General features: G+C 34.5%; 1 protein-coding gene across 1 annotated transcript in view; it reads right to left on the bottom strand.

Moving 5' to 3' along the window:
• Nucleotides 1-504: 504 nt before the first annotated feature.
• Nucleotides 505-13,329, bottom strand: part of LOC149774073 (tudor domain-containing protein 1-like) — a 99,183-nt gene continuing 86,358 nt past the window's right edge. Inside the window, exons 13-17 of the mRNA XM_089945772.1 lie at nt 9,007-9,177; nt 5,216-5,319; nt 3,275-3,418; nt 2,486-2,584; nt 505-617 (exon numbers count right to left, since the gene is read on the bottom strand). Of these exons, the coding sequence (XP_089801898.1) occupies nt 2,525-2,584; nt 3,275-3,418; nt 5,216-5,319; nt 9,007-9,177 (479 nt within the window). The 3' untranslated portion in view covers nt 505-617; nt 2,486-2,524. The remainder of the gene's footprint in view (nt 618-2,485; nt 2,585-3,274; nt 3,419-5,215; nt 5,320-9,006; nt 9,178-13,329) is intronic.

Below are 13,329 nucleotides of genomic sequence, written 5' to 3'. Positions count from 1 at the left end.
ATAGTGCATACACCTCTATACACCCTTCAGTTAGTTATATCTTTACTATTCCAGCATTCCAAAAAATACAAAGTGCATTAACTCTAAAATCCTTCAGACAGTTCCATCTGTACTACTACAGCATTCCAAATAATCAATTGTGCAGATACTTCTATATACTCTTCAAATTAATTCCTTCTTTCACACTACAGCATTCCAGATAATACATAGTGCATGTACTTCTTTATTTACTTAGTTCCACCTTTACTACCACAGCATTTCAACTAATACATTCTGCATACACTTGCTTATTTGAGGGATTCAAAAACAAACAACATCGACCCTGATCTGATTCTGTATAATGCTGAGGTAAATCAGGGTATACGTTGTTTTCTACTGATCATTCCAGGCAAACGGGACAGATCCCGACTTGCCAGTACATGCAATGGCAGATCTGGATCGATGCAGTTTGCATCTGGACTCAAATTGCAAATTAATATATATATGATACATATCACCCATTACCTATTTACTGGTTCAGCAACACAGGTCTTTCCAAGAGCGAGCTCACCCACCTTGGAAAGGACTATCGTATTTTCAGCTACATCCTCAAGTCCGTACAGAGACACTTGTACAGCCTGGAAAACAAATATTCATTGATTAAGTATGTGCATCATTTATTTTGCAGCTAATTACACACTGTCATGCAGACTCCAGCTGTCTACATAATCTCGTACACATTGCAACTAGTTGCATGCTGTCATACACACTGCAAATATTCTGGTACACAGACATACATATTGCAGCTCGTGGGTCTGTGGTTCTTCCCGGGGTTTTCCCGGGTTCATCCTCCAACAATAATACTGGCCGCCATGCATAGCCTATCTTGTGCTGAAAAATGGCGTTAAACCCCACAACAACAGCAACAACATATTGCAGCTAGTTACAGATTCATACACATTGCAGCTAGATATACTTTCACACACATTGCAGCTAATTCCACAGTGTCATACACATTGCCGTTAGTTACACAGTCATACACATTGCAGCTAGCTACACAACCATACACAATGCAGCTAATTCCTTCGTGTCATACACACTGCCCTTAGTTACACAGTCATACACATTCCAGCAGGTTACACACTGCCATGTGCATTGAAGCTATGTAGTGTGTGATACAGATTGCAGCAAATTACATTTTCATACAGAAAATCTACTGTCCTGCAAAATGAACTTTACAAATATAAATACTGATATCCTTCTAAAGTTTGGGTGTCATATGAGGATGGTTCTGAGGCACTTTTATGTATACATCTTTAGCCAATTGAAATGGTTGTTATAACGTGTTAGTCAAGGTTCATAACCGGTGATCACGGTATAAACCAAGCGGGCGGTGGAGGGTTTTAAACTAGAAAAAGGTCAAATATATGGTTATAATGTGGCATTCAAGTGCATCCTGAATGTAATCATTACTTTTCCAGTGATATGTTGCTGTCACAAACAGTTATCAACAACAAGCTGGCCTTTAGTGTGCTCGGTGAGCTGAGGGTACAGCGATTATGTTGACAGGGACCGATTATAATTGTGGCTTATTAGATACATAAGTAATTCTGGTTGTGCAACAGCAAGTTACCTGACATTACGTTAGTATAAAAGTGGCTTACTACAGAAAAAAGTAAAGACACATAATGGTGATGTCCAAATAGTTATATTTTAAAGCATTTAGCTGACAGATGTTGAAAATTACATTTTTATTTTTTGTTAATAATTCTCCTAAATTTGGTTTCAGTGTCCATAACATTTGCACATTATGTCCAGGATTATGTTACAGTGCATGTTCTGCAATTCGAGATCTTCAATTGACACAAACAGGTTTCCTAGTCACAAGTCCATGTTAAATATCATGTTTCTTTCAGAAAAAGCATTTGCATATTTTCAATGTTCCAAACAGGATTTAATGACCGAAAGAGGAATACACACTAAATTTGTAAAGATATAAAAGAGTTTGCACATTATGATTAATTTAAAGAAAAAAGAAAATATAAACGGTGCAGAGGACGAGAATATTTTTGTATGCACCAATCTTATATCAATTTAAGATTGAAATATCTTGATGAGATTTATTATATCAACCTTTCTGTATATAAATTTATAAAGTTAAATCCCAATCAGAATGGCTTATCATAAATATTTCAACATTTTTTTATTTTGCTTTGAAATTAAGAAATTAGATATTAAAAAGTATCAAAATCAGCAGCTACACAGATGTATTTTACTATAATGTCTATGGCGCACTATATTATATTATATTATGTTTTATTATGTCATGTACTATGGGCTGAATGACTAAAGTTCTGAAAATACTTTATGTTCTGGTAAGTTCTGTTTTGTTCTATGCAGCACCATTTTCATGCAGGCCCAACTAGTCAATTCAAAAATGCACTACAACTGTATGAAACCCCCACACATCACTGCAGTGTGGGATATAACGATATCTGGTACATACTTGATAAGGGAGTTTCTTGTTAATTGCTGCTTCTAGTGGTCATCTTTGTTCCATAGTCAGAGTATTTGTATCACCATGGTCCACAAAGAAGCATGTCACCTGTCAAATAAATGACAAAAAATGGTATAATTCTTTTCTTTTCTTTCGAAAGAAAAAAGTGTCTATAAGACTTGTGTGCTCACCTTCAAAGGGTAAAGGCAAAAGCCACACAGGGACCATAATATTATATGACCATAATATTATATAACCATAATATTATATGACCATAATATTATATGTTATACTTAAATGATGAAAATCCCACCGTAACTAGATCTTTGATACGTTAAGGCTTTAATCAAATTTAATGAAAAATGATGAAAATCAAACCTTTACTAGATCTTTGTCATGTTAAGACTTATATCAAATTTGGTGAAAAATGATGAAAATCAATCCTTTGATAGAGATTTTTCATGTCAAGTTTGAACTGTTTCATGCCAAATTTAGTTTCAATCCATGAAGTCTTTCGAAAGTTTGGGAAATTGCAGTGCGAAGGTAAAACAAGGGTCATAACTCTGTCACAGAAAATTCTGGAAGACAATGCAAATTCAAATGAATTCACAGTGTTAATTTAGCATTATAGTACTCTCTCGTAGTAAAAATTTTGTATTATTTGCAAAGCGATAATTGAGTGCATGTAACAGGTTTGATCTTCCATCTACAAACCTCTGTGACCGCCATTAACATATGCCACACACACCACTCCCCATGTAACATATTCACACCGTTATCTCTTCAGTAATCTGATACCTTGCTATCCTCTATCGATGTGATATGTACACGATGGTAAAGTTCGTCGTCATGTGCCACACAGATCATTCCCGCAGTAACAGGTTCTGATTTCTGCTTATTGAACTCCTGCTCTAGCAGGTTTTCAAACTGATCAAGTTGGCCCTGAAGGTAAGCAAACAATGCAGAGTATTTACATTTTAATCAAAATAGAAATTTGCATATCCGGAGACTGTCTCAGTTTTGACAAATCTACTTAATGATATAATGCTATATACTACAAATGGAAATATTAAGTTGTTAGGCATTTCACGTCCTGTTATGTGCATTTAATCTGCATTGTTTGTTAGCTTTCATTATTCGTTATATGCTATGGATAATTGTATTTTGTACTTAACCTTCTTCAAAATCAAGTTCATTTTCTACCTAACCTGAATCGTTGAGTTTGGTTTTTGTAATCAACATGATTTTCTCAATCAGAGTCCAGAACAATAAAATTACCACGAGATGCCAGGTATACTTGTTGTTTACAACATTTAATATTGTATTTTTAGTAAATGACCTTCTAATTATAACTGACGACATTTGGAACCTTGCAAAATGAATTTTCCATTAGGTAATAATTGTGTCGTTACAGAAAATGCTAATTGTGACCTGAGGTCAAGTATAGGACTATACAATATTGTTTATCTAGAAATTGTTAATTATGTTTGTAGTATCTGAGCAGAATCAGTTGAATTATTTGTCCAGTATTTCATTTGGGTTAGAATGTATTAATTTATTCAAATTATCAGATTCAGGTTATTCTTCTTTGGAATTACAAAGTGCTATAAAATAACACTTTTTGCAATATAGACTTGTATATATAGTGAAATTCAAATATGGATATATTCTTGGATTGCATTATTTTGATTTAAAAGAAAGTCCGCTGAAACATTATCATACAGGCACATCAACACGTCCATCATTGGATTAATTTGGGAATACTACTAAAATTAATTCAGAACTGTAATCATTAAAACTTGTGTTACACATTATATAATTATTTGGGATTAAATTCACAATCCTGTGTTATATTTTACATTTTCACTTTTTCTAGCTAAAAACTTTTTTCTTGATTTCTACAAAACTTTTTTTCCCCACTATTTTTTGTTACATTGTTTAAGACAACAGATTTGTGATAATCCAATCTAAAGACATTTAAGCACATTCATTTACCAAATCACAACACATGGCTTTCTAAATATAACCAAACTGCAATCATTACAGAAATATATGACCAACGTTTTGCAAAAAGATTGTACGAGCTATAATCTGATACTAAATATTGAATTAGTCATCTTTATATCGATTATCTATTTGAACGATAAAAATATCATTTCAAAAGAGTCGTGAATAGTTCATGATTAGCTGTAATTTACATTACATGAAGCCATCTTACGTGGAGCTCAGTATTAAACAGCTCCAAATGTATGTAACTGAAGTTTGATAACTTTTGAAAGTGATAATAAGTTCAAAAAGGTATAATTTATATTACATGAAACCATCTGACTCGGACAATCATATTTCACAGCCCCAATCACTGCAAAGCAGTTAACAGCAGCAATTTGATAGATAATTGCCTGTACAAGCAGAATTGAATTTAATCCTGCCATGAATAATATGGAGTGACTGGCATCATTCCAAGATTAATACTTAAATGAACAGAAGATTGCAAAAGGAACATTGTATCTACTGATGATATGGTAAGCTTGAACGTGACAGTTAATAAAGTCTTGCAAAATGATCAGATGACATTACTATATCACTGAAAAATGAATCAAAGAAAATAAATCCACAAAATAGGTATACTTATTAGCATCCGTCAAACAAGACAGCCTTTGAGGCCAAATAAAGTAGTTGAATACATAAACAATAGACAGATGCATGATGAAAGAAGTATGTCTTTGTGAGAAAACTTACACTGTATGATTCTCCCACAAACCTCATCATGACAGAGTTTGTACTGTCATTTATGAAAGTGATATGGACATCCCAGGTCTTATCGTCTGGCAAAGTTATGGGGTCTGAAAAAAAGATTTTCTTAAGATGCTGCAAAATGTTGAATGACTTAGACCGAGTCTAGGACATTACAGCCCTGTTAATTACCTCCCTGTCATTACCTCCACATCATTTACCCCCTCAATATATTACCCCGCTGTTTATTACCCCGTTGTGTTACTCCCCGGTATATTTCTATTTAATATATAAGTGTTACACCCCCAAAAGAAATAATACATTTTTTTAAAAATTGAAAACAATTTATTATAAATTTTTATTTTGACAGAATATAATCTTATTGCGGTAAAGCCAACACAATATCAGTTAGCAAGTAAATTCGCCGTCACTCATCGTCATCGCTGTATTTGCTTTAGTTCGATTTTGTATCTGTATTTGTGAATGATGGTAATGGCAGGGGGGGTAATAAACCGCAGTGTAATAAAATGAGGGGGTAAATGATGGGGGGAGGTAATGGCAGGAGATAATTGATGGGGGGGGGTAATATCCTGCTTCCATTAGGCCAGAACTATATGGCATATTATGTTGAAAACTATAAGGTCTCAAAGCATATACTTTTCCTTTAAATTTCAATTAAGTTTAGTGAAGAGTTGTCAGAAAGAAGCATAGCTTGCTGACTGTCATCTAAACTCCGACACTTAATCTGGACTGTCAAATGATAATATAAGTCTTAATGACCTTTATCTTGAAAATCATATAGTTTAATGATTTTAGCATGAACAATTAAAACAGCAAATTTAACCAATCAGTGATGTGTGAAATTGAGTCAGTGACTTTTTTTATGTACGGGTGCAACAGTTATCAAGATGCACCATCTCACAAAGTTTCATGATTCCATGTGGTCGGGGGCCAAACATAAAAGCTTCACCTAAAGCATTAAGATTGTAAATGTAGGCTACAATGACCTTTTCTTGTAAGGTTATGGTACAGACAGAAATGAATATGACCATCACGTTGACCAGTTCTAGCATGAACAGAGTTTGACAAATAAATTTAATATACACAATTTAATAGAAGTCATTGAAATGTCAAATGTGGGTCAAAGTCACCTACCTTGTGACGACATTTTAGTTATAATGTCAAGATGCATCCCATTGACCAAGTTTCATGATTCCAGGTATAACATTTTATATAAATGTGCTAAAAAAACTGAAATAAATGCAAACATTTAACAACGTTTAAACAAATAACACAATGAAAACAACTCAAATAACACAAATTACCCTCCACCAACCGTAGGCTCTTGACCTCCAGGGGCAGGCATTTGGAACTCCACTCCAAGCTTTTGCATAGGATGTAGGAATCAAGAATGAATTAGATGCAGTGAGGCTGAACATATGTGTATGCTTTTTATATGGGTAGACTGTAGGACAATAGGTCCTTATTTACTTTGCAGAATAAAGCTAAAAATATAGCATTCAACATAAACCTAAAGCAAGGTTTGACAAATAGGAAAACCAACAGTGTGACAAATACATACCATACTGTTGTAGTAGGGGCCATAACAATTAGATGAAATCTAGAGAAATGATAAGCACCTTTCTCATACAAATATATCCGCACCTTTCCCATATCCCTTCCATACCACAACTCTGTCCACATCGTATCCATAACCCAACCTTGTCCACATCCCAGCCATATCCCAAGGCTGCCTAAATCGCACCCATACCCCACAATGAAGATGACTCTATATTAACCAAAAGCACATTACATTTTGAAAATAGTGTGAGTACAATGATCTGTCAATATGTATAGCGCCTGATGCTCACCATAATATGTACCAAGTTTCAAAAAGGTATACTAAAGCCTCAATGCTGCTGTTACATACAAACAGTCATATATGCCAAATCATCTGAATAACACAGTCTTGAAAGGTTATGGTCCTAAACATCATTGGGTGCTAGATAATATCGATGGTTCATCACATTATGAGCCATGTAATGTATTCCTCCAACTGAGAAATACAGCCAATTAATCCAATGTTGATCAGCAACATTCGTCGGTCAGCCAATTTCAATTGAAAGCTGGAACACAATATTTGATGACACATCGTTGTAAACATGGTATTTCATATGATGCAGTACTTGGCCTAGCATTTACAATTATTTTGTCTTTAATGGCATAACTGACGAACATTACTTATCACAAACACCTTATCGTATGCTTAACAAATAATAAGGAAATCCTCAACAGCTGGGTTTGTCTTCAGCATAAGTTTACCCCCCTCAAAGTATTCCAGCACCCACAAATATTCCCCCAAGTCTTATTTTCATCGTATGCATAGTTTTCTTGTCAGATCCACTTAAAAAGCAGGCCTACCTCTAATAATTCTCTCTTGAATCAATTTTTTTTTTGCCAATGTACATACATTATTAGATTAGTTACTACCTGAATTTGTTGAATGTAGGTCATCGCAGCTTTTGAAGCTTTCCCGATAAAAAACAGAATTATGAGCAACTCAAAATGGCTGAATTAAGAGGTGGCACCTATCTGAATGTTGTTTAAACTATCATCTTGATTATTACAAAGAACATGTCAGAAAGGTTTTCTTTAACAAATCATTTCCTTCATTCCAAACTTTAGTTTGATTGAAAGAATGCTGAAATGTATGAAAAATGGCATTATTTTGGGTTTAAAAACTACAATAAAAAACTCGCAAGAGATATCCCAGATCTTCCTAATGGAAAAAATAAGAAGTTCCAAAGGTGATACTGCAGCTCTGGTGATAACGGCATTTTCTGATGCACATGCCACCAGTGCCAAACTCACATTTAGCGCTTAAGAATAATAACTATTAACGTATGTTCACTTGAAACAAGTCTATTCTCAAGACAAATGAATCTCTTAATAAGTAATGTTACTTTTAAATGAAGATATTAACACCATGAAATGTATATGATGTACCTTTCTTACTACATACTTATACTTATTAAAACTACAGTCCCCCTATGTAAAGACATTCAATGTTCTACAGCCACTTTCCTGATGCAGAAGGATAAGCTATGTAAGAAGGGGACTACTATGGACCAGATGACTAAAATCACACCAATGTAAAACAATGTGTTGAAATTAAGCAAGCTGAAACTTAGTATTACATCTTCATTTCCTTTTTAAAACAACAGTATTTAAAAATCATTTGATAGTGCTCACTGTAACTCAGGTTGGAATATGAAGCTCTTCTCAATGTATCACAGTTCAATACATATCATGGTTCTCAATGTGATGTGGTTCAATACATAACACACCCCATATAGACCCCAACTACAGCATTTTAACAGGGGAGAATTCTATTTCACAGCCCAATAACACAATGTATTGAACTCTGCAAGAGCTTAAGCCTATTATGTGTAGAATCACGTAATACCAAGTGTTGTATCACAATACATATTGTCAATCTGTGTCATTATTGCAGCCCTTAGTTGAATTCTACTTTGCTTAGTTTCCAATTTAAGTCAGAATTTTCTTTTTTCACAAAGCATTACAGCCATTGTGCCATCCCTATGACAGTGAAACTTCAATCTCTTTAACCTGGCTTCCTCCATAGACTGCTCACAATGATATGCCCCATACAAAGACTTGTCATACTTGTCACATCAATAACTGACCCTAGTTATGTGTAGCTTTAATACAGTTTCATGTATATATGTTATATAGGCAGGTTTCAAGTCAAATTTATAAGATGAGAGAGTATAAACCTGGACAAGAGGCATCTACCTCCTCCTCTTCCACCTCCTCCTCCTCCTCCTTCTCTTCCAGATAGGTCTTTACTGGGAATAGACTGCGTACTACTCCCTGCTGGATTAATGTGTGACTGATACTGGTGAATGGGTCTGACACTAAGCACAGGTCTATATTACAAGTTTCATCTGAAATGTACAGGTCAGTTCGATGTAATCCGTAGCACATCAATATATGAATCAGAACGTCCTAATCATACATCTCATCTACAATAAAATATTTGATCTATGACTTTTCTGTTAAATATTGGAAACAATATTTGCTTGATAATTGGAGTTGTGAGTCAACTGCACACCAAAGCCAAATCTGTTCTTTTGATACAGTAGGTAGGTACTAGGTGACATAGCAACATACAGACAGAGAGATATACAGATATATAGACAGATAGATAGATAGATATTTGTGAGTCTACATAATAATATTAATTAATGGGAGTAACACAACAAAAAAAATTAATGCTTTTGACCAAATTAAAAGTTTAGTGTTGAGGGCTGTTCAGTAAAACATATACCCCCGGGGGGAAGGCACTTTCAAATTCAACCAACCCACAACAGAAGCAATTTAAAAATATTATGATCCACCGTCAGATGTGTTTTAATCGAGAAACACTGCCCCCTACAGAAGTATATTTTTTAACATAATTTCTGGCTATGGGTTAGAGGGCGGTAGAAGTGAATTTAATATTGGGTTGGGGACAGAAGTGATTTAAATGACAGCTGGCTGGAGGTAATCTACTGAATTCATATACATCATATAATCTACTGCATATTTTTATTTGTATTCATTCATTATAATCAGTATTTTGTCCTTTTGCTTGTTTGTCTGTCAGCCAAGTATGTCTCTGATACTGTGAAATCACAGATTTTCATGGTGGCTTATTATTTGTAGATGTCATTGATCAGTCCCTTAATACCTACTAATTTAACATCCATGAATACTGATTTTATAATAGATATTTCCATTCTAATACAGAAATCATGAATTTGTATCCTTACTAAACTCCTGTGTTTCCTAAAGTGATTAATAGGTCTTGCTATTTTTCTTTGTTCTCAGGCATGCTGCTTTTGATTAGAGTAATAGTTAAATCTTGTATTGCTTTAAATGTGTGGTCAGATTCTATGATTTGTTGTTATTATTTTTTCCAATAAATGTTTTGATTTGTCAGAAGAAAAAAACAATGATGCCTGTGGAAGTGATGTTGCACCATTTGTCTACTTTTACACTATATCATTTCTTGTAAGAACATCTTTTTCAGTTACCGATGTCTTATTTTTACGTCTTGTTGCAAGACTAATATAAAGTTATTAAAAAATATAGCAAGTCAAACATTAGTATATCATAGATTTAATAAAATGGATGAAAGTCAAAGAATACATTTTCCCAGAGCACTCATAAAATCAATGTCATTGCAGTTAACTGTATTGTCAACAGCATCATGATCATCACTGATAGCCACTGATTCTGCACTTTCAGTCCGGTTGTTATATGTTCTATCTCCCAGTTCTAGTCTTTCGTATGAGACTTATGCCTATGGTCTGAGGGGCTTTCACGGCAGAGAGGTGTAAGACAATTATCTTGTGATACAGATCAGAGGGGCTTCTATGTCAGTGGTACAAGATGCTTGTCATGTGATTACTGGCCTCCAATAAGTAAATGAGAATGTTGTCAGTTACTTGTGGAAGGTCAGTGGTTCTACATAAGTGGTGTTTGGTGTCTCAAAAGGACTTGGATTTTCTTCAGCAGTAAAACTGGCTGCCATATATAGATTCTCTTCATCTAAAAATGGTGTAAAGGCCATAATGATCTAATGAAACCCCGGAGATCTCATGTCTAAATGACTTCAGCTGTAGGAGATAAACATCAAATCAACAGAGGCTCCATGTGCCCAAGTGTAGTAAGGTGCTTGCTTTTACATCACTTAAACATCTCACAGATTGAGTTTGTGTCACAGATCAACCAATTTAGGTTTGTTGGTCTTTCGGGGTTCTTCCTCCACCTAATATAATGTAAATAAAATCACCAAAAAACCAAAATCAAACCACACTGAATCAACCAACTAATCAACTGTGTCCACAGCAGCAAAGGTACTAGTCAGTCATTTTTGCCACAGCTGTACGAGTTTATAACTTTTGACTAAAGTAATTTTTGCAGACCTTAGACTATCGTCGAATATCGTCAATTATGTCTTTCTGACAGTTACCTAAAAGTCATTATCAGTAGTGCAAATGGATTTTTCATGGTGAGCATACGAGATGGAAAAGTCTTGAGCAATCCTACATCACACACTGCCGAAAGGTTTACATTTAGCTCACTTAGAGTTTCTCTTAACAATGTTCTTTGTTCCAACTAGAACTGTTATAACTTATTCAAGCTATATTCACCAATATCTGATGCTATGCATCTGTAATAAATATTTGTAGTAAAGTATGAGAATGCATCAATGTTTTTCAACGATGAATTTGAATTGAGCAACAACCACAATCAACAAACCAAGAAATAAAATTATTCACACTCTCTCAGGCAGAAGTAGGGCATAATCATAATCTGCCAAAAGTTTTTTTAATTTTTTAAATTTGCCAAATATTTTTTTCCAACCATACTAATTCAGTGGACATATCACCAGAATGGACAGAAACAGACCAGAAGGTTAAAATCAATTTGATACAGCTTTTAAGTAGCTAAATTCATATTGGTTTAGTTAACTGTACACCCTTTATTGTCTTCCTTTAGATGAAATTTCTTACTGAAGCCAAGAAAATAATGTTATACACATAAAAAAGAGGTACACTTCTACTCATTATTGTTTTTTTTTATACTTCTCCATTCCAGCCTGTTCTTATGATATTCTCCCCCCCCCCCCACACACACACACACTGTTTGTCTTGTTTATGATGTGTATCTAAATTTCTCACTTTTCCTACTAATCACTATACAAATGTTCTGTAAATATTCATATCAGTGTGAAACACAATGGGAAGACTAAATCCAAGATTGAAAACCTCTACATTTCTGGGTGTATTCTGCTTGGATTCCATATTTCTGCACAAAACTCAAGAGTTCAGGACTCTGCACTAATTCAGTTCCCAATGTAAATTTGTGCAAACACCACGATATTAAAATTCAGTAACTTTAAATTTTGAGTGCTCATGATCACATTTATATCAGTATAGATACATCTATGACGACAGCTTTTGTGAAGAAGAAAAAAAAAACATAACAGCCCCACCATTTTCTGGATCTATACAAATTTTAAATGTGTGCTTTCAATACTGGACTAAAGAGTCAGCTTCTGATTTCAGTAATGAGTCGTCCAAACTCGTGTCTGTAAAGGGATGGAAATTATGTTAATAAAACAATGTCCCTCACTTTTTCAGTTACAAGTAGGACAATCTCTCAAAAGATTGCTTTTACTAAAACTTACTTTCATTATCAACCAATCAGGGACAGTCAAACACATATATACTCTATTATATCTTCACTGATTCTTAGTATGGTTCTCGTCCTTTCACATCTGTAGTGATGTGAGTCTTTGAACAACTCTCAATGGTTGTTAACCTTTTTCGACCATGCTGAATGGACACACTGTAAGATAATGTTCAAGTAACAGAAATACCATCGGATAACCAGAGACCAATAAAATTGAATAGTCAAGTTATCTCCTCTGCAGGGATGCTGACAGGATTTCAGGATGTACTCTAAGTTTTGTGTGTGTGTGATCTCCAATGAGGAAGTGGTGGTGGTGGGAATAGCCATTGTTAAATATCTCCCTAACACTTAAATATATGTCACTCTTTCCTACTGTTCCACTGTTACAGCTGTACTGAAATCAAATTTCTCGAAGAGATGTCATCTCTAGTTGTATAGCGATTATTACTGTGATGTCATTGGGCATGGTCACGTGGCTGTGGTGGGGTCTTGGTTGTGATGGCATAAAGACTATAGGCTTACTCCATATTTGACAGCTAATTATGATGTTGTCAAAAGAATTCAAACATTTCTAGCAATTCAGTTGGACTCGGATACTTGATTCATAGTCAATGAACAGGTTCTAAAATTGATGTATTTATTTTCGAGCTCATAATGTTCCTCCATCACATTTAAGTTTTGGATATACCAAAGGTGAAATTGGTACAGTTGCATCCTAAACTACTATCGTGGCTACTTCAAATGCTATTTAATGTGAGACTTTAATGCACGAACTCATAGCTTCAGTGATTTTTGGGTTACACAATTAATTTCTTCTCAAACAACTCAATTTGGTGCAGATTACATTGTTTTTT

The sequence above is a fragment of the Sinohyriopsis cumingii genome, unplaced genomic scaffold (assembly GCF_028554795.1).
Source record: "Sinohyriopsis cumingii isolate HCF-2022 unplaced genomic scaffold, ASM2855479v2 utg000426l, whole genome shotgun sequence".
Lineage (NCBI taxonomy): Eukaryota > Metazoa > Mollusca > Bivalvia > Unionida > Unionidae > Sinohyriopsis > Sinohyriopsis cumingii.
The sequence above is the reverse complement of the archived record's forward strand: the minus strand, read 5'-3'. Positions and strand labels throughout refer to the sequence as shown.